The 20,315-nt window shown below is 53.6% G+C and overlaps 1 protein-coding gene, 1 long non-coding RNA gene and 2 gene segments (V, D, J or C); 1 reads left to right on the plus strand and 3 right to left on the minus strand.

Moving 5' to 3' along the window:
• Positions 1 to 561: 561 nt before the first annotated feature.
• On the plus strand, positions 562 to 5,402 carry LOC132243533 (uncharacterized). Its single transcript, XR_009455149.1, has 3 exons — positions 562 to 633; positions 1,899 to 2,024; positions 4,889 to 5,402. It is a non-coding gene; the product is annotated as an uncharacterized LOC132243533 (long non-coding RNA).
• Positions 5,403 to 6,956: 1,554 nt separating this feature from the next.
• LOC132243526 (immunoglobulin lambda variable 5-37-like) lies at positions 6,957 to 9,019 on the minus strand. The segment is given in 2 exon segments: positions 6,957 to 8,814; positions 8,941 to 9,019. Coding segments are annotated over 2 exon segments (495 nt in total).
• Positions 9,020 to 12,109: 3,090 nt separating this feature from the next.
• On the minus strand, positions 12,110 to 13,260 carry LOC106738014 (immunoglobulin lambda variable 3-25-like). The segment is given in 3 exon segments: positions 12,110 to 12,240; positions 12,739 to 13,062; positions 13,192 to 13,260. Coding segments are annotated over 3 exon segments (498 nt in total).
• Positions 13,261 to 15,468: 2,208 nt separating this feature from the next.
• LOC102563353 (immunoglobulin lambda variable 5-37) lies at positions 15,469 to 16,029 on the minus strand. Its single transcript, XM_006266905.4, has 2 exons — positions 15,984 to 16,029; positions 15,469 to 15,860 (listed from the first exon to the last, which is right to left on the minus strand). The coding sequence occupies exons 1-2, from the start codon at positions 16,027 to 16,029 to the stop codon at positions 15,469 to 15,471; spliced, it is 438 nt and encodes a 145-aa protein (XP_006266967.3).
• Positions 16,030 to 20,315: the final 4,286 nt, after the last annotated feature.

The raw sequence follows: 20,315 nt of genomic DNA on the forward strand, positions 1-20,315 counted from the left end.
CATGTCTACACCAGGGCTGAGATTTGGTTGCTCCTGGCTGTCCCAAACAGCTGTTGGGATCAGCAGTGAACAGCTGCTGCCATTATCCCTGTCACTGTGGTGCTGTGCATTGCTGGGCTCCCTAAGTCACATCCCACATCCTGCACAGTACTGGTTGGGGTGACACAGGCTCTTGCACTGGCCTGGACAAGGATTAGCAGCATCTGAGATGAGCAAACCACCCCTCCCAGGAGGCAGCTGCACTGCAACATCTCCGTGTGATACCAGCAACGCCGCCCTTCTCCCCCGCTCCCTAACACCAGAATTAAGTGCTTGCTGGGCATGTCTACATGGGCTATGAATGCAAAAAGACTTCCTACGCAGTATGTTACTGTGTGTCGCAGAGCACTGAGGTGCTCTGCTCCTAGAGAAGGGAAACTGCCAGGGAAAGGGCTGTGCAGGGAATAAGGAGCCCAGCTGTGGGTTGCTGGGGCAACCAGGGAAGGTCAGCTGACTGGAAGGGGCAGGGCCTGGCCCTTATAAAGCCCAGGGACTGAGGCCAGGCTAGCAGTTTAGTGCCAGCAGCCAGAGAGACTGGAGCTCCCAAGGCAAAGGTGTGAGAAGGAGCCTGACTGTAGGTCCAGCTTAAGCTGAGTAAGGAGCTCTGGGACGTTGGAGCAATGTTGTTATAGCCAGGTGGCTTATGGTTAAGTTGTAGCCAAGAGGCTTGTGTTTTGCTTTGTTGTTATTTATTACACCGGTGGTTTGGGTGAAGCTATTAGAGGTTGGAGAAGGCCTCATAGGGGACCCACAGCAGCATGGGGGCCCTAGCACCAGTAAGGGCACGGCGTATGGGGTGCATAGACCCCAGCTCCAGAGAGGGGGCACTATTGAGAAGCCCCAGTGTGGGCATGGTGAGCCCCTGAGGAAGGGCGTAGCACTGCAGAAGGCCCCTGTGAGGAAGGGGATGGCAGTGTGGTGAGCCCCGGAGGAAGGGGACAGCAGTGCGGTGAACCCTGGAGGAAGGGTGGCTTTACCAAGAAAGCCTGTGAGACGGGCAGCATTCCTGAGAAGGCCCTGTGGGACCACAGAGAGCCCCAGAGAAGGGGGCGGCAGTGCCGAGAAGGCCCCAGAGAGAGGGTGATTGTATTTGACAGACCAACGTCCATTCCAACTGCGAGGCTTGGGGCGTGGTATAAGAGGCGGTGGGAGCCACGCATAGCCCATAAGGCTAGGGTGCCCCGAAGCAGCCGTTTGCAGGACAAGACCCATGAGGGGTCCGGAACTCTACAGGACCAGAGGTTACAATGGACCGTGTCCAAGAAGACGTGAGGCAGCCTCCCCAACATATATTAGAACATCAAAGACATGGCGGGTGAGAATCAGAGGGTGCCCTTGGGCCGACTAGCACGGAGGAAGGGACCTTAAGGAGGTCACGGCCCTCCTGGAGGACCCCGCCCGTGACACTGTGTAGGAAGCACCCCCTGCTCTTGTCCCCTGCAGCAGCCAGGTGTAGCCCCAGACTCCCTTGGGATATTACTGTGGGGGCTAGCAGGGAGCACAGGGCTGGGTCTCAGGTGCGTGGAGCCAGGAGACATCTGCCAGCTGCAGCAAGAATGGTCTCCTTGCCCCATACACATCACACCCTGGGTGAGGAGACAGCACTTCCAGGCCTCTGCACATGGAGACAATAACCATACCCAGCGGGGCTTCCCTGCCAAGATGGGGGCCTGGCCCAGAGCTGTCCAGGGCTGGGTGGGGACTTCTGTGAAGAGCCTGGGGCTGGCCAGGAGCTGTCTCACTTCTGGGGCAGCTCCCAGCCAGCTCTGGGCTGGGTGGGGACCTCTCTGAGCAACTAGGGACTAGCCCTGAGCTGGGAACGTTGCCTGCAGACCTAGCGCTGGTTGTTCCCCTCTTAGGTTCCCATGTGAGCAGCGAGGAGCAGTGTCTCTTCCTTCTCGACCTCCAGGGAGTGCCGGGAGCACTCATCTGCTTGGTGCTTTGAGGTGACATGCTCCTGTGCAATGGCTCAGTGTAATATGCGGGTGAGATTATTCACGTGTGGGACAAGCCAGATGTGGGGGTTGCAGGGGATGTTATAGCTGAGTCCCTGAAGCCCACGCATGGCACAATGTCCTCTTTGCTCTGCCCAGGCATCAGGGCAGCCCTGGCTGCGCAATACAGGAAACGGCTCTGCCTGTAGGAGCTAACCTCAGCACCAGCCTGGCTGGTCTGTCCGAGACACTGAACAGCGCCCACCTTCCCTGTCTCCTACACCACAGCTTGTCAGAGCCCTGCACAACCTGCAGTGTGGCCCTCTCCCACTCGGGGCTGGATTGACCCTTTAGTGCAGGGTTGGGCAAAATGCAGCCCATGGGCCAAGTGCAGCCTGCCAGGCCATTCTATCCGGCCCATGGGGCCCTTTAAATATATATATATATATATATATATATATATATATATATATATATATTTTGCAGCCTGCCCTGGCTGCCTCTCGTGTGCCCCTCGATGGCTTGCCAAAACTTGGTAAGCGGCCCTCCACCCAAAATAATTGCCCGCCCCTGCTTTAGTGGGTCCTCGGCAAACAACTTGTGGGCCCTGGGCTGGTTGAGACCCCCTCCCCAAAGTGGTGCTGCCACCCATAGGGTGCGGGGCTTGGAGCTGATGCTAGGAAGCAGCTGGCAGAAGGGAAGGGAAGGGAAGGGAAGGGAAAGGAGGTGGAGAGGGCCATTTGCAACAGAGCCCATACAGAGGGAAGGACCAGACCCCCAGGAGCTCAGGGCCCTAGGTTGTGTGTGTGTTATTTGGGCCCTGCCTCCACCTGGTGGAAGGACATGGCATTGCTATTATAACTGAAGCCTGATTTCCCAAGGGCCAGGACTCCTGCACACTTAGCATGCGTTAAACACCTTTAGAGTGTGAATATCCACACGGTCAAGCAGGATAATCCATGCTAGGAGTGCTCACATCACATCGTAGAACAGATCCACCTTTTCCAGCAAGCGGCATCTCTTCATTGTACTGAGTTACGTGTCCTGAACTGAGGTTTGATGGCTCTAGAGAGAGAAAAAGAGCAAGGGCACTCGCAGGGTTGAGCAGAGTGCTAACTCCCCATTTCAGTGAATCCTGCTGCCTCTGCATGTGCAAGGGCTGCTGAGCACTAAGGGCCCGGGCTCTAGGGCAGCACGGCCCAGCCTGGGTGCTTGGCACAAAGTGGTCCAGGAAGGGAAGCCGCTGTGACACCTGCTGTTTGGAGTGCATGCACGCCCTGTGCACCATGCTGTGAGTGCACGCACCCCTTGTGTTCCCTGCAGGTGGCAGCGGGAGCAAGAGCAGGCCAAGAAACTGTTCTGTACCCAGGTGTTTTCATGCAACTGGAGGTGTTGTTCTGTGCCTGTTTTGAGGGACCCGAGATCTCTGCTGGATCTGCTGCTCTAATCTGGCTGTGTGTGTGACCCTGGCACGAAACCATGTATTTCAGAGCTAGCTGGGCTGGGAGCAGTTTGCATCCTGCCTCAATGCACTGTGCTGGGGATGCTGAGCAGATTATATTGGCCTCCTCATCTTGAGCTCCAACCTACAGAGCGTTCAAGGTGATTCAGACTGAGGGGAAATAATATATGAAAAGTAAATACACTGATGACACCAAGTAAAGTGCAGAGGAGAAGCTAAGCAGAGCAAACAAAGTTTGTAGGTTATTGAATCATAAAGCACAATCCCACAACTGAGATGTGCTATGCAGAAGGGGGCTTGCATTCACTGAGCCTTGCAATGTAGACACTGCTAAGACTGGAAGGGAAGAGTTGGGAGGACTCTGAACTCTGGGCTGAGGATATTTCTTCTGCCTCTGGTGACCATATGAGCAGTATCACCAGTCTAAGGCACTGCTGTTCCTTGGTGAAACCCTAGGAGGAAGTGGTGGGCTCAGTTCTTGGAAGATCAACAGTGAGATCTGTGTGTGATGTAGTTTGTCTGACATCAGGGCTGCTCTCCAGGGACCCGTCCCTCAGCTTGGAAAAGTGGATGGGGGCCTGGCTTTCAGACCACTTGAAATGTAAATAGTAAGGGCATTCTTTGACAGCAGGAGGGTTGCATCTCACTGTGCCCCTGTGGTAAGTGCTGCAGTCCCACACCTGGCAGTAAGGAGAAACCTCATCCTGGGCTTGGATTCCAGCGATGGACAGCGTAGCCATGTTACTGGAGTCAAAACCCAAAACATAGTCAGAAAGTCTGTCTGTATCATCAGATATAATGAACAAGACAGCAATGCGAAGTCTGTGTTGGTACCGGTGTACACTCTAGGTTGTTGCCAGAGGAGGTCAGTTTAGTTTTGTCCTAGAGTCAGACACTGAACGTGGCTGAATCACCATATTCTGGGCAAGAGACTTTGGAATAGGAGGAGAAAACATTGGAAAAATCAAATGTGAGGGAGTGTACCGAGAGACAACGCACGTTGCAGCTAGAGGAGGCAGAGAAAAGAGAACTTCTATTAAGGAAAACACTTAGGGCTTTTTACAGGTGAAAGCGCTGCGGTGCCAAGCACTTTGAAAAGTGCTCGGCGCTGCGAGGCATGCAGTTGTATAAGCAGAGAATTGCATGTCAGTGGGAAGAAAATGGTGGCAGTGGCCTTTTGAACAAAAACGCGCGGCACAGTAATAGTCAGCCTTGTCCTCTGCGAGGACCCCGGCAATGGTCAGGTAGCCGGTGTTACTGGACATGTCCTTGGAGCCAGAGAAGCGAGCGGGGGGCCCCAGAGCCCTGGTCTTTGTCTGCCTCTCAGTTGTAATACAGTAGGTACTGGGGGGTTGGTGCAGCCCCAGTTTCTGCTGGTACCAGTACACAGTGTAGCCACTGATGTTGGTCCCACTGCTCATGGTGCACGAGAATTTCACCACTTTTCTTGCAGCTCCTGCTCTCCACTCCTTGGAGCCATGAGGAGCCAACAACAGTGGTTGCAGACTGCCTGGGGCTAGGTTGAATGCTGGAGATGGAGACGGCTGGGATGCAGAAAGCAGGTGTCACTGCAGACGGGTCTGGCACGGCCCCTCCCTGTACCCTTCCTTGCAGGGGGACCCTGGGTGCAGGGTCAGTGAAGAAGAGGTTGTTTTTATAACAAAAAATAAACCATGACCTGCTGGCAGAGCAGTAGAGTTAGGTGGTCCTTTGTTTCTTTGATTCTCTTTCTCACATGAGAGCTCTCCGGGCTGTGAGGGAAGGTCATTCCCAGGGTTGACAGCAGGAAGGTTGCATCTCACTGTGCCCCTGTGGTAAGTGCTGCAGTCCCACACCTGGCAGTAAGGAGAAACCTCATTCTGGGCTTGGATTACAGCAATGGACAGCGTAGCCATGTTACTGGAGTCGAAACCCAAAACATAGTCAGTTCTACCGTGGAGAAATCCTGCACCCCACTTGGCCTTACAGGAACTGTAGGATGGCATTGAACAGCAATCCCTCTGTCTCCATAGAGCCACCACTCAGTGGCATGAGAACGAATATACTGATGCATCCACAGGGACAGCCAGAAGTTTGTGCCTCACTTCCCCATTGCCCTGTGGCACTGTGCAGAGTGCCACTTTCACCACTCTGACAGTAATAATCAGCCTCATCCTCTGCTTGGACTCCAGTGATGGTCAGTGTTAGTGTGGTACCTGAGCTGGCTGCAGAGAATCGGTCAGGGACATCGGAGGGCCTTTCTGTATCCTTGTACATCACAAGCTTGGGGACGCTGCCAGGTTTGTGCTGGTACCAGTGTGCATAGTTCTTTGTAAGCATTTCTCCACTGCATGTGATCTGAGCAGTTTGTCCTGGAGACACAGACACTATGGGCGGCTGTACCAGCACGTGCTCAGCAAGGGATCCTGAAAGAAATGAAGACACTGGAATAAATGCACAGCTGGAGAAAGCTCCAGGGGGAAGTGAGGTGAGAATAACCTCTCAGTCCCCTTGGCTTGAAAGGCTGAGATCAGTGCTGCCTGAGGAGCTCCTGAGCAGTATGTGAGCACCACGAGGAGCAGGGCCCAGGCCATGGTGGGAATCCAGACCAGCTCAGCTTCCTCAGGCAAACCCAGTCCCTGGCTGGGAACCTCTGAGTCGCAATTAAACCCCCAGAGCTGAGATCAGCCCCTTCATGCAAATCTGCCCCCCTCTCACTCGCTGCTGCTCTCTCCTCCCCCTCCCCCGACCCAAAACTTTCCTACATATAATTGAATTAGGGAGGGAAACATGATGTTCATCTCACAGACAGAGTTCTTTGAAAGGCAGCAGCTGCAGAGTTGACTGCTGCACTTGAGATGGAAATAGGGGGGTGGTTGGGGAAGCAAAGACCCCAGCCTGGAGACTGCTTTGCCCCAGCACCTTGTGCCTGACACCAGGGGCTCAGGTCCAGCCAGATAGAGGCAGGATCCACCTGGCTGAAGGACCTGGCATTGCCGTGTGAACTGAAGGCTGATTTCCCAAGGGCCTGGCTCTGTGCACCCTTACCCAGCGTTAAATACCTTTGGAGTATGAATGTCCATATGTTCAAGCAGGATATCCCATGCTAGGAGCACTCACATCACATCGCAGAATAGGTCTGTCCTTTCCAGCAAGTAGCATCTCCGCGTTGTGCTGAGTAACGAGTGCTGAGCTAAGGTCTAACTGCTCCACAGAAATAAAAAGAGCAAGGGCAGTCGCCAGGCTAAGCAAAGTGCTAGCTGCTCATTTCAGCACATCCTGCTGCTTCTGCAGGCGCGATGGCTGCTGAGCGCTAGCAGCCTGGGCACTCGGGCAGCGCAGCCCAGCCTGGGTGCTTGGCACAAAGTGCTCAGAGAAGAGAAGCCGCTGTGGCACCGTGCATGCAATCCCCTTTCAGCCTTACACTCCCTGCAGGTAGCAGCGGGAGCAAGAGCAGGCCTAGAAATTGGTTCCTCTCCTGTTGTTTCCATGGGTGTCTCCTGGGAGGACTGCGACTGGGGGTTGTTTGTGACAAGCAACTTGTCCGTTACTTTAGTGAAGTGGATGGAGGCCTGGCTCTCAGACCGCTGTGAACATAAATTGTAAGGGTGGGGTATGACAGCAGAAGGGTTGGGTCTGATGTCCCCATTGCACAGTGCCAGTGTGGAAAGTGCTGCTGCCCCACATCTGGCAAATGCCTCATCCTGGGCCTGGAGGTCAGCAATGGGCAGCGTAGCTGTGTAACTGGAGTTGAAACCCATATAGGCTCCTACTGGTACACTGACTCTGCACTCTTTCAATAGCTCTTGTATCAGAGGAGGCCAGTTTAGCTTTGTCCTAGAGACACAGACACTCATGGTGGCTAAGTCACCATGTTCTGAGCAAGGGACCCTGGGACAAGAGGGGAAAACATTGGGCATAATCAAATGTGAGTAAATGTAGAGAGAGAACACACATTGCAGGAAGAGCAGGCTGGAGAAAGGCAAACCTCTGTCAAGGAAGTTACTTAGAAAAGGCCCTTCCTCACCATGCCAGTGTGGTGACCAGAACGGGGACGAGAGGGGCTCAGGTCATGGTGGGATCCAGATCAGCTTGACTTCCTGAACCAAATGGTCTTTGAGTTCTACTTAAACCTCTGGAGATGAGAATGGACCCTTCGTGCAGATCTGGCTCCTGCTTCCTGGCCACTCTCAGAGAAAGTTAAGGACATGGGAAAGAACTGTTTTCTTTTCCATGTGCAAATAAAACCCGGTCCAGTCTCAGGGACAAAGTGACCCAAAAGGCTGCATCTACTTAGTCCATCCGTGCACAGAGAAGGCTCCTCTGGGGCCAAGAGACTCAAGTGTCGTTCCCCTAAGGCCTCAGTGCAGGTGTAGGTCATTGTCATGGTCATCACCCTGCCCCCAAACCTTGGTGAGTGCTCTAATCAGAGCTGAGGGCAGAGAGGAAAGTCTCTGCTGCCCCCACATCTCTCTCTGTCCTGGCTCCTCATCTTAAAAGTAAAGCCAGGGTCTCGCCGGCATTTCTTCCGAGACTAACAGTTTGTTCACATGCTGAGGGGACAGGGTTGCGGCTGTGTAATGGTGGGTGACACTGGGAAGGTGGTAAGGAGTCAGGTAGGAGAGGGGTAGCTCCGCAGCTCAGGACAATGTCCTGACTCTGGACACCTGAGGAGGGATGTCACTGAGGCTGTGGCTGGAGCTGCCGCCATCCTTCCTTCCTCTGTCCCTGGGGGCTGCAACTCCTGCCAGTCTGTGCATGGTCTGTGTCCACAGGGGAGAGACAAGGGTTGGTCCCTTCTCTCCACAAAAGAGCAGAGAATGAGGAGGGAGAAGGGCAGAGAGCAGAGGGGCTCCATGGGGGAAAGCAAGGGAAGAGCTTCCTACATCCTACTCAGACAGGGTGGTTGGCAGAGAACCAGTCTCTCCCCTTCAGAGGCAGACCTTACACTTCATGGCGTGTTTGCACAGGCGATTGCTGCCCTTGGTACGGCTCCTTGCTGGCTCCCACACAGCCCCGGCTGAGGGAGGGCAGAGGAGGTTTTTGCCTTACTTCCTCCTGTGGCTGTGTCACTGTGACAAGCATCACTGTGCCACACAGCACAGTAATAGTCAGCCTCGTCCTCTGCGAGGACCCTGGTGATGGTCAGGTAGCCGGTGTTACTGGATGTGTCTTTGGAGCCAGAGAAGCGAGCGGGGACCCCGGAGCCCTGGTGCTTGTCAGAATTGGACTTGTAATACAGCAGGTACCGGGGCGGGGTCCCAGGTTTCTGCTGGTACCAGTACACATAGTAGCCACTGATGCTGGTCCCACTGCTCATGGCGCAGGAGAGTTTCACAGTGTTTCCTGGGGACACTGACTCTGCGGGCGGCTGAGTGAGAACAGACTGTGATCTGGCACCTGGAAAACAACATGCAGACCCCTGTCACATCCGCCCAGGGCTCCCCTCCTGCTGGTCCTGTGCTTGGGCCCTGGCTTCAGTTTACTTTCACTTCTCTGTTTAATAATCCATCTTCCCACTCTCACCTGTGCACCAGGTCCCCAGCAGGACAAGGAGGGGAGCCCACAGCATGGTGACGAGATCACCAGCCCTTGCAGAAGAGAAGGGGCACACCCACTGAAAATGCCCTCCCATGCCTGCCTCTTATATAGGCAGTGGGGGGGAAGTGGAGGGGATGGGAGCAATGAGGGGCCTTGTTGCTAATGTGCTTCTGTCTGATTGGTCCCTGTGGGCATAGGGGCGGAGCCACATGCAAGGGGGATCAGCCTGCAAGAAAAGGTCTCACTGTACAAAGCCCCACGTTCGGTCCCACTCAACGGGGACCAGCAGCGCCCAGTCGGGTCCTCCAGTTACTGCAGCTTGGATTGACTGGGGCAGTTTGAGTTCGCAGGGCCTCACTTCCAGCACATGCTGCCTTTGCTCCTGGCAGGTGGAAACTCGACTGGCCTTTCCTGCTGCAAGGGACATGGGGATTTCTGCAGCCAGCCCCTCTCCTGGGCCCTCTGCTCCTGGGGATGTGAAAGGGAGCTGCAGCCAGGGAGCAGGGGCAGTGTCACCAGAGGCTGCAACTGGAGCTGTCACCCTTCTCTCTCCTCTGTCCTGGGGGGTTATGTTCCCCTCCTCCCCATGAAAGGAGTGGAGGATGAGGAGGGCAAAGAACTCCCCACCCCCAAACCTTTCAGGTTCCAGGAAAAGGAGGGAAGAGCTGCCTCGGCTCTACCCAGAGAGGGTGGTGCAGGTAACAGGCCATTCCCCTGCAGAGGGAGAAGTCACGTGCACAGCGTTGCCACATGTGACGTGCTCCCGCGCAGGCCCATCGCTGCTGTCTGCGCAGCTCCCTCCAGGCTCTGAGGGCAGAGGAGGGTTTGGATTTCTTTCCCTGTGGTTGCCACTGACAAGTGCTCTTGTGCCATGTAGCACAGCAATAATCAGCCTCGTCCTCTGCAAGGCTCTCAGTGATGGTCAGATAGCTGGCATTATTGGATGTGTCTTTGGAAGCAGAGACGGGAGTGGAGATGCCAGAGCCCTGGTCTTTGCTGGACTCTGAGAAGTAATTTAGGAGGTACCGAGGGTGATTCCCAGGTTTCTGCTGCTACCTGCATAAAGAGGAGCCACTGATGCTGTTCCCACTGCTTACTGAGTAGGAGAGTTTCACGGTGTTTCCTGAGGACAGTGATACTCATTGAGTGGTGTCTGAGCAGTGGCTGATTGAGCAGTGACTGTTTGCTGGCACCTGGAAAACAACATGGCAGATACCTTTCATGATGGCCTGGTGCTCCCCTCATACAGGCACTGTGCCTGGCCTCTGCCATGCTGAGGCGATTGCAGGCCCTTGGAAGAAAGAGAGGAATGAACACATTTAAAATCCCCTCCTGCACTTGCCTCTCGTATAGGAGGAGTCTCACTTTTCAGGTGTCCCCATTCTTTCCCAGTCTGAAAGGGACCAGTCCGTGTCCTGAAGTCACTGCAGCTTGATGTTGTACGGCCGACAACTCTCTGTTGTGGGAGCAAAACAGCTGAACACTTCTGTTTCACTGCAGCTTGTTACCTGCCAGTCCCCTTCTCTTGTGCCATGGTTACACCGCTAATTTGCTCCACGTACAGGAGGGATGATGCCATATGGACCCGAGTTGCTTGGTGTTCAGTGACACCTGTGCAGACACCAGCTCAAGTGATCTTTGAATGTTCTCCACATCCATCTGGCTCTTTTGTGAGCCCCATAGTCACCCCCAACTCCCCAGGCTTCCCATTTTGGCCAGCTTCCAGTCAGTGCTGACAATCTGCTTCTGCTCAGCGCTGCTCTGAGTACCCGAGCAGGTGGGAAGGCCCTCGGGTGTCAGCCACTGCCCTGGGTTGTGCAGTGAGGCACCGTGGGGGTGCGTAGCCTTCAGGGACAGGTGGACTAGGAAGGCTCCTCTCTCCTCCTCTGTCTGTCACACAGCTCAGTCCAGTCCAGCTTCTCTGGAGATGGAGGGGGAGGGAGGGCAGCGTGTCTGACTGCAGCACTGGGAACCACGGCAGGACAAGGAGCAAGAGCCATGTCAGGAGTGTCGCTCCCCTAACTCTGCCAGTCCCAGCCCCGCCCCCAGACAGCACAGACCGCCCAGACAGCAGGACTGGAGTCGGGCTGGGGATCTGCAGGCTGACATGCGACTGCCCCCAGGGGAGCTGGGCACAGGGGGACAGTGCCTGGCATTAGGCCACAGGAGTCCCCTGTTCACACCCTGCGCGGGGCAGGGCTGTTGTGGGGGGCTGTGCTGTGACCAGGGAGCCCCTCTGTGGGGTGAAGGCTCACACCGTAATGCCATGGGTGACGGCCCTGGCTACGTGCCTTGTGCTAATCCTGAGCTTTCCGCCGGGGTCTGTCACTAGTGGGTACTAACACCGGCACCTTGTTGGCAGTTGAGCCTCATACTCTCAGGGGAATATTTGGTATCAAGTGTTTCCTTTTCAGAACAAGACATTTCTGTCCCATTTCCCCATTGTCTGTGTCACTGCGATGAGTGCTGCTGTCTTCAAATAACACTGGGCAGTGACAGTCGGCCTGGCTCTGGGCTTGGGCTCTGGTGATGGTCAGTGTTCCCTGCCCAGCTGGGGGCTGGCCCAGAGCTGTCCTGCCTCTGGGACAGCTCCCAACCAGTCCGTGGCTGGGTGGGGACTTCTGTGAAGAGCCTGGGGCTGGCCAGGACCTGTCTCACTTCTGGGGCAGCTCCCAGCCAGCTCTGGGCTGGGTGGGGATTTCTCTGAGCAACTAGGGACTGGCCCTGGGCTGCAAACATTGCCCCCAGACCTAGCGCTGGTTGTTCCCCTCTTAGGTGGCCATGTGAGCAGTGAGGAGCAGTGCCTCTTCCTTCCCCACCTCCCAAGAGTGTGGAGCACTCCTCCGCTTGGTGCTTTGAGGTGACACACTCCTGTGCAATGTCTCGGTGTGCTGTGCGGGTGAGACAGCTTCAGGTATGGGACAAGCCAGATGTGGGAGTTGCAGGGGATGTTATAGCTGAGTCTCTGCAGCCCGCACATGACATAACACACTCTCGGCTCCGTCCAAGAAAGAGCTCTGCCCATTGGAACTAACTTCAGCGCCAGCCAGACTGGTATGTCCCAGACAATGGACAGTGCCCACCTTCCCTTTCTTCTACACCGAAGTCTGTCACAGCCCCGCATGGCCTGCGGTGTGGCCTGCTCCCACCGGTGTCACATCAGGGCCCAGCTCTTCCTGCTGCTCTCACTGACTGAGGACTGCTGCCCTTCTGTGTTAGGACCTGGCTCCTCACAGCCCTGTCCCCACTGCCGTGAGGCTGCTGTGCTGGCTCCTGCACAGATGCCTGCGAGGCCCACAGGCCATGGGCATGGAGGGCTGGGACAAAGGGAGCACTTCTGGCTTCTAGTGCAGGTGAAGCCATTACAGGAAGAGAGTTGGTCTCCGTGTGGAAACAGAAGAGCCCTGGAGAGCAGTGTTCAGCCACGTCTGGCTCTCAGGTGAGGAGCATCTGCGTGCACAGGGGTCCACAGAGGAGGGGTGAGCGCCACACGCTTAGACACAGCCAAGTGCGGAGTGTGTGTGTATCAGGTTTGCTCCTATAACAGGAATAGGGAGGTGGTCCTGGGTCTCCCAGGTTCACTCAGGTGAGAGCTCTCAGGACTGTGAAGGAAGGTCGCTCCCAGGGGTGACTGTGGAGAAGTCCTGCATCCCGCCTGGCCTCGCAGCAGCTATAGGATGGGCCTGAACAGAAATCCCTCTGTCTCCATAGAGCCATCACTCCCTGTCATGGGAAGAAATGGTCTGACACCTCCACAGGGACCGCAAGAAGTTTGTGTCTCACTTCCCCATTGCCCGGTGTCACTGTGAGGAGTGTTACTGTCATCACTACTCAGACAGTAATAATCAGCCTCGTCCTGGGCTTGGACTCCAGCGATGGTCAGTGTGGCTGTGATACCAGAGCTGGCCCCAGAGAATCGGTCAGGGACATCAGAGGGTCTCTCTGTATCCTTGTATATAAGAAGTCGGGGGACGCTGCCAGGTTTCTGCTGGTACCAGTGCGCATACTTCTTGTTAAGCTTCTCTCCACTGCACGTGATGTGAGCAGTTTGTCCTGGAGACACAGACACTGCGGGCGGCTGCGTCAGCACGTACTCGGCAAGGGAACCTGGAAGAAGGAGGGAAAACACGGGGATAAAGTCCTAGATGGAAAAAGCTACATGGGGAAGTGAGGTAAGAATAACCCCCAAATCCCCTTTGGCTCAAAAGGCTGAGATCAGTCCTTCCCGAGGAGCACCTGAACAGTACGTGAGCACCACGAGGAGCGCGGCCCAGGCCATGGTGGGAATCCAGACCAGCTCGGCTTCCTCAGGCAAACCGGTCTGTGTTTGGGACCCCTTGAGTCTCTCTTAACCCCTGGGGCTGAGATCAGCCCCCTCATGCAAATCTCCCCCTGTCACTGGCTGCTGCTCTCACCTCACCCCCACCCCCCTTCCCTGCATATAATAGAATTAACGAGGGGAAAATCAAGCCCATTGCACAGAGGAAGTGCCTTAAAGCCACAAGGCACTGGGTTGGTGTCCCCTCAGCTCCTGTACTTGGGATGGAGGAAGGAGGGCAACTGGAGGAGCAAAACCCACTGCCTGGAGACTGCTCTGCCCCAGCAGCTTGTGCCTGACATTAGGGGTCGGCTCAGGCCTTAACAGAGAAAGGCTCCACCCAGGGCCAGATTGAGCTTCAGTGGGTCCTAGGCAAACAACTTGTGGGCCCTGGGCTGGTTGAGACCCCCTCCCCAAAGTGGTGCTGCCACCCATAGGGTGCGGGGCTTGGGGCTGATGCTAGGAAGCAGCTGGCAGAGGGGAAGGGAAGGGAAGGGAAAGGAGGTGGACAGGGCCATTCGTGACAGAGCCCATACAAAGGTAAGGACCAGACCCCCTGGAGCTCAGGGCCTAGGCATATGCCTACTTTGTCTACATGTTATTCAGGCCCTGCCTCCACCTGGTGGAAGGACTTGGCATTGCTATTATACCTGAAGCCTGATTTCCCAAGGGCCACAACACCTACATACTTAGCATGAGTTAAACACCTTTAGACTGTGAACATCCACAGGGTCAAGCAGCATAATCCATGCTAGGAGTGCTCACATCACATCGCAGAACAGATCCACCTTTTCCAGCAAGGAGCATCTCCACACTGTACTGCGTAACGTGGGATGAACTGAGGTGCGACGGCTCCACAGAGATAAAAAGAGCAAGGGCACTCACAGGGTTAAGCGGAGTGCTAACTGCCCATTTCAGTGAATCTTGCTGCCTGTGCACGTGCAAGGGCTGCTGAGCACTAAGGGCCCGGGCTCTAGGGCAGCACGGCCCAGCCTGGGTGCCTGGCACAAAGTGGTCCGGGAAGGGAAGCCGCTGTGACACCTGCTGTTTGGAGCGCATGCACGCCCTGTGCACCATGGTCTGAGTGCACGCACCCCTTGTGTTCCCTGCAGATGGCAACGGGAGCAAGAGCAAGCTGAGAAACTGTTCTGTACCTGGGTGTTTTCATGCAGGTCTCCCTGGAGGGTTGCGACTGGGGGTGTTGTTCTGTGCCTGTTCTGCAGGACCCCAGATCTCTGCTGGATCTGCTGCTCTAATTTGGCTCTGTGTGTGACCCTGACATGAAACAACATATTGCTGAGGTAGCTGGCTGGGGGAGTCGCATCCTGCCTTAAAGCACACTGTGCTGGGGAAGCAAGGGTCTGATGCTGAGCCGATTATATTGGACTCCTCATCTTGAGCTCGCACCTACAGAGTGAGTGTTCAAGGTGATTCGGACTGAAAGGAAAGAACACATAACTATTAAATATATTGATGACACTGAGTATAGTGCAGAGGAGAAGCTAAGCAGAGTGAACAAGTTTTGTAGGTTATTGAATTATAAAGAACAATCCCACAGCTGAGCTGTACTATGGAGTATGGCGTTTGCACTCATTTGAGCTTTGCAACCTAGACACTGCTAAGACTGGAAGGGAAAAGGTGGGAGGACTCTGAACTCTGGGCTGGGAACATTTCTGCTGCCTCTGGTGACCATATGGGAAGCAGCCGGTCAGAGGCACTATGAGAAGCATTTGCCAGTGAAAGGCACAGTTGGTTTCATGGAAGATCAATAGTGAAATGTCTGGGTGATATATTTGGAATGACTAGGGGGGAGCTCTCCAGTATTTACTAACCAAAGGCTAGTCCCTTAGTATATTAGAGTGGATGGAGGCCTGGCTCTCGGACCACTGTAAAAATAAATTGTAAGGATCGGGTATGACAGGAGAAGGGTTGGGTCCCACGTCCCCGTTGCACAGTGCCATTGTGGAAAGTGCTGCTGTCCCATATCTGGCAGTAATGAAATACCTCATCCTGGGCTTGGAGTCCAGCAATAGGCAGCGTAGCTGTGTTACTGGAGTTGAAACCCAAGACTTGGTCAGGGATGCTGGAGTGTCAGCGTATAGTATCAGATATAATGAGCATGAGGGCTCTGTAAGACTTCATGGCGTGTTTCCACAGGCACTTGCTGCCCTTGGTACGGCTCCTTGCTGGCTTCCTTAGAGCCCTGGCTGAGGGAGGGCAGAGGAGGTTTTTGTCTCACTTCCCCCTGTGGCTGTGTCACTGTGACAAGCATTATTTTGCCACACAGCACAGTAATAGTCAGCCTCGTCCTCTGCGAGGACCCCGGCGATGGTCAGGTAGCCAGTGTTACTGGACATGTCTTTGGAGCCAGAGAAGCGAGCGGGGACCCCGGAGCCCTGGTACTTGTCAGAATCCGACTTGTAATACAGCAGCTGCCGAGGGGGGGTCCCAGGTTTCTGCTGGTACCAGTACACATAGTAGACACTGATGCTGTTCCCACTGCTCACGGCGCAGGAGAGTTTCACAGTGTTTCCTGGGGACGCTGACTCTGCGGGCGGCTGAGTGAGCAGAGATTGTGATCTGGCACCTGGAAAACAACATGCAGACCCCTGTCACATCTGCCCAGTGCTCCCCTCCTGCTGGTCCTGTGCTTGGGGAACTGGCTTCAGCAGCCACTTCTTTTTGTAATAATCCCTCTCCCCACTCTCACCTGCGCACCACGTCCCCAGCAGGACAAGGAGGGGAGCCCACAGCATGGCGAGGAGATCACCAGCCCTTGCAAGAGAGAGAGGGACAAACCCACTGAAAATGTCTTCCCATTCCTGCCTCTTATATAGTCAGTGTGGGAAAGTGGAGGGGATGGGAGCAATGAAGTGGGGCCTTGTTGCTAATGTGCTCCTGTTTGATTGGCCCCTGTGGGCACAAGGGAGGAGCCATATGCATGCAGGGATCAGTCTGCAAGAAAGGATCTCACTGCATAAAGACCCACTGTATAAGGAGAGGACGCCCTTGGTCACTCTGTCCTGGGCGCTGCCCACTCCTCAGCCAGGCCATGCAGAGGGCCCATCCAGAAGGAGGGAGGTTGGTGGGGGGACACAGGTCTTCTCTTAAGGTGAGAAGGGAGCCAGGGAAGTTATGCCCCCTTGTCCCCATGGATGAAGTGGAGGATGAGGATGGCAGAGACAACCCCCCACCACCCGTATATTCATCTCAAAGTCAAGCTCATCCCAAAGAGTTAGTGCCTCAAAGGACTCAGACACTCAGTGCATGGAGTTTGTTCCCATGGGCAGGGGATGGTCATATGGTTTTCACTTGGGCTTCAATGCAAGGTGCTGTCCTGACATCCTCTGGCCCCTAGCCTCTGACTGGAAACAGGGACATGGGGATTTGTGCAGCCAGCCCCTCTCCTAGGCCCTCTGCTCCTGGGCATGTGAAAGGCAGCTGCAACCAGGGAGCGGGGGCAATGTCACCAGAGGCTGCAACTGGACCTGATACGCCTTCTCCTTGGCTCTGTCCTGGGTGCTGCCCACTCTTCACGCTTTGCAGAGTGCCCCATCCAGAAGGCGGGAGGTGCGTGTGTGGGACACAGGTCTTTTCAGAAGGTGTGACGGGAGCTAGGGGAGATATGTTATTTTCTTCCCATGAAAGGAGTAGAGGATGAGGAGGGCAAAGAACCACTCACATCCCCAAACCTGACAGAGAGAGCATTGAGGGAAAGCGGAGGAAAAAGAGGGAAGAGCTGCCTCTGCTCTACTGAGAGAGGGTGACAGGTAACAGGTCATTCCCTTGCAGAGGAAGAAGTCACACACACAGACGTGTTTCTGCATGTGATGTGTTCCTGCTGTCGGCACAGCTCCCTCCAGGCTCTGAGGGCAGAGGAGGGGTTGGTCTGACTTCCCTGTGGCTGGCACTGACAAGTGCTCTTGTGCCATGTAGCACAGCAATAATCTGCCTTGTCGTCTGCAAGGTCCTAAGTGATGGTCAGCTGGTGTTATTGGACGTGTCTTTGGAAGCAGAGAAGGGAGTGGAGATCCCATAGTCCTGGTCTTTGCTGGACTCTGTGGAGTAATTCAGGAGGTACCGAGGGAGATTCCCTGGTTTCTGCTGTTACCTGGGTACAGAGTAGCCACTGATGCTGTTTCCATTTCTCACTGTGCAGGAGAGTTTCACTGAAGATGGCTGAATCACCATGTTCTGTCCATGGGGCCTTGGAACAGGAGGGGAAAACATTGGGAAAAATCAAACATGAGTAAATGTACAGAGAGAGAACACACATTGCAGCCATAGCAGGCTGGAAAAAGGAAACCCTTTATTGAGGAAAGTTAGGAAAGCGCCTTTTTTCATTATGCCAGCATGGTACTGTGGAAATAAGTTTAACCAGGCCTCTTACTTGACTAAGAGGAGAGAGAAAGAGAGAGAAAGAGAAGAGAAAAAGATGCTGATGCTGATGCTATGTGCTTCAAAATGTTCTAAGATAAGAAAAAACCTTCATGCCTTGTTTTGTCTTGATATATTAAGCTCTGTGTGCAGATGTTCACCTGCTCCTTTCCCTCAAACCAGAAGCTGATAACTGTTCCCAAAACACAGTGTTTTGGCTGTGAGGTCTTTCTGAAGCTAGGAGTGGAAACCTTGTGCAGCTGCCCTGAGGACGCCAGACTTGTTCTGAGTGCTCTTCGAAAGCAAATGTGCAAGGTGGAAACTCTTTGACTGAAGGAGATCAGGGTTGTGTGATGAATTTTCCCTATCCCCACTCTCATGAATGAGCCATGTCTAACAGTGAGTAACTGCATTGCGCGCTGGTGCTGTGAATCTTGTCTTTGGACGTTAACCACAGCATTCCTGTGCCACTAGCAAATCTCACAACCTGACCAGACACCCTCAATAAGCCTCTCCTGTGTGAAACACCTGTGTGAGTTGAGCTTAAAGACATGGGGAGCGGAGGGTCTAAAGATGTACTGGCTCTGACTAAATGGACTCCAGCACTGTACATGTACACACACTATGGCCATAAAAGTTGTAAGTTTCCAGACAAATAGAATCGGTATACCAGAGATGATTCTAATTGCAGTTTCCCCTGGAGGGAACATTTGATTGAAGTAAAATCCTTCATCTCCGAGGAGCCCTTGAGTCAAGAGGCAGTAAAACGCCATAGACTCAGTGGAACACGTTTTTTGATTGGTGTGCAGAAGCTTCCAAAAGACGTCAAGAATCTCAAGTTCGGAGCCTTAAGGACTCCCAAGAAAAACTAAAATTGCAGATAAAGGAATTAAAACAGAAAAATGCACCAATAGGGTATCCCCCATCAACAGCATCATCATCACCAACACAACTTTATCCACAGTTGACTGAGAATAAATCTGTAGAAGACATAATTGATTTTTTTAGTGTGCCACCCCCATACCAGTCCCAGGCACAATCTGAACCCGAGGAAGTTCAAAATAACCAAATAGATTCTTCCTGCGAAATCAGCCCACCCCATCAGGAAACCATCACTCAACAACCATCGCCTGCCCCTGGGGCATGCCCGTGGCCACTGGAGATATGGCATCTGTCTCCTGAAGCCTCGACCTCCTGTTATTTAAGGTCTGGCACCCAATATGGTCCAGTCCCACCTTTAAAAATGAAAAAGACTCATTTTATGCCTTTACACCAACTCCCAGGGCAGTGTCCAAATGGGGAAATTACAGTTACAGTCCATGCCCCCTGGACCCTAGGAGATCTCCTAAACCTTGTTAAGTAGTTCCCCAATATCAGGGAAGAACCCCAGAATTTTAGAGAGGAATTGGAAACTGTTATCAATTGTTATGAGCCAACATGGGTGGATTTAAACCAATTAATGAGAAGTGTTCTGCCCTCCGAGGTCCGTAACCACCTCATCACACAGGCTAATTGGCCTCCTCAAGACCCCGGAATGGTAAGTCGCTTAGTAAGTGCCCGAGAATGCCTTCTTGAGGCCGTGCTTAAAATCTGCCCCAGGAAAACTGACTGGGCCAAAATAAATAACTGTAAGCAAAACAAAGGAGAATCCCCAGCAGACTACATGGATCGCTTGAAACTCGTATTTGAAAGACATACTGGCATTGAAAATGCAGCTGAAACTGCCCCAGAAGCAGTTGCCGCCGCTTTTGTCCAAAGACTTCTTTCTGAAGTCCAGGAACAGCTGTGTACAATTGCTGTAGGTTGGCAAACTAAGACGCTTACAGAATTAGTCACCATTGCTAATCACTGTACAGCCTGCCAAGAAAGGAAAAAGGAATCCACGGAAACTAAGCTAATGTCTTTACAAATACAAACTTTAGGCAGAGGTAGAAGCCGAGGTTTCTATCAAGGACAATTCAGAGGCAGGGGACTTGGTCGTGGGATGGGACGAGGAGAATTTCAGTCCCAAAATAATGACAGTTGTTATTACTGTGGCCAACCAGGACACTGGAAGGCTCAATGTCCTCACTGGCCTGGCAAGCCGGGGATGACGTTTAACCAGCCACCACCTCCCCTCACTCAATTTTTCTTCCCGAATCAAGGAGCCTCCTGTTAGGACAGCCTGAGGAATGATAACATCATCACAGCCCCGTTTCTCTCACTTAATCAAGAGGATCCCTTCATTTCCTGTTTAATGATTGGAGAATGACTGCTTTCTTCTTCCAGGATAGAAGCTATTCTTAAAATCCCTAGACCAACTACTATGTCCCAAATGCATACTTTCCTAGCCATGGCTGGCTACTGCCACCAGTGGATACTTGGCTATGCCTCTATAGTCAAGCCACTGCAAAACCTGACTCTTGTTAATACCCCTGAGCCTTTGCCCTGGACTTCAGAAGCCAAAGCCACTTTTTCCTCTATTAAACAAGCTCTGTCGCAAGCTCCTGCTCAAGGCCTTCCCGATTATACTAAACCCTTTATTTTTTTTTGTCATGAAAAAGATGGATTTGCACTTGCTGTGCTCACTCAAGCACATGGAGACAAACACCATCCCATTGCTTATTATATCTCTCCTCTTGACCCAGTTGCAGCCGGACTTCCTCCATGTCTTCATGCTGTAGCT

Source organism: Alligator mississippiensis, chromosome 10, assembly GCF_030867095.1.
Source record: "Alligator mississippiensis isolate rAllMis1 chromosome 10, rAllMis1, whole genome shotgun sequence".
Lineage (NCBI taxonomy): Eukaryota > Metazoa > Chordata > Crocodylia > Alligatoridae > Alligator > Alligator mississippiensis.

Bases quoted from the DNA above. Each gene is read 5' to 3' on its own strand.
- LOC102563353 (XM_006266905.4), bottom strand. From the start codon at position 16,029: ATGCTGTGGGCTCCCCTCCTTGTCCTGCTGGGGACGTGGTGCGCAG. The intron at 15,861-15,983 runs GTGAGAGTGGGG...GTTGTTTTCCAG, and splicing joins GCTGGGGACGTGGTGCGCAG to GTGCCAGATCACAATCTCTG.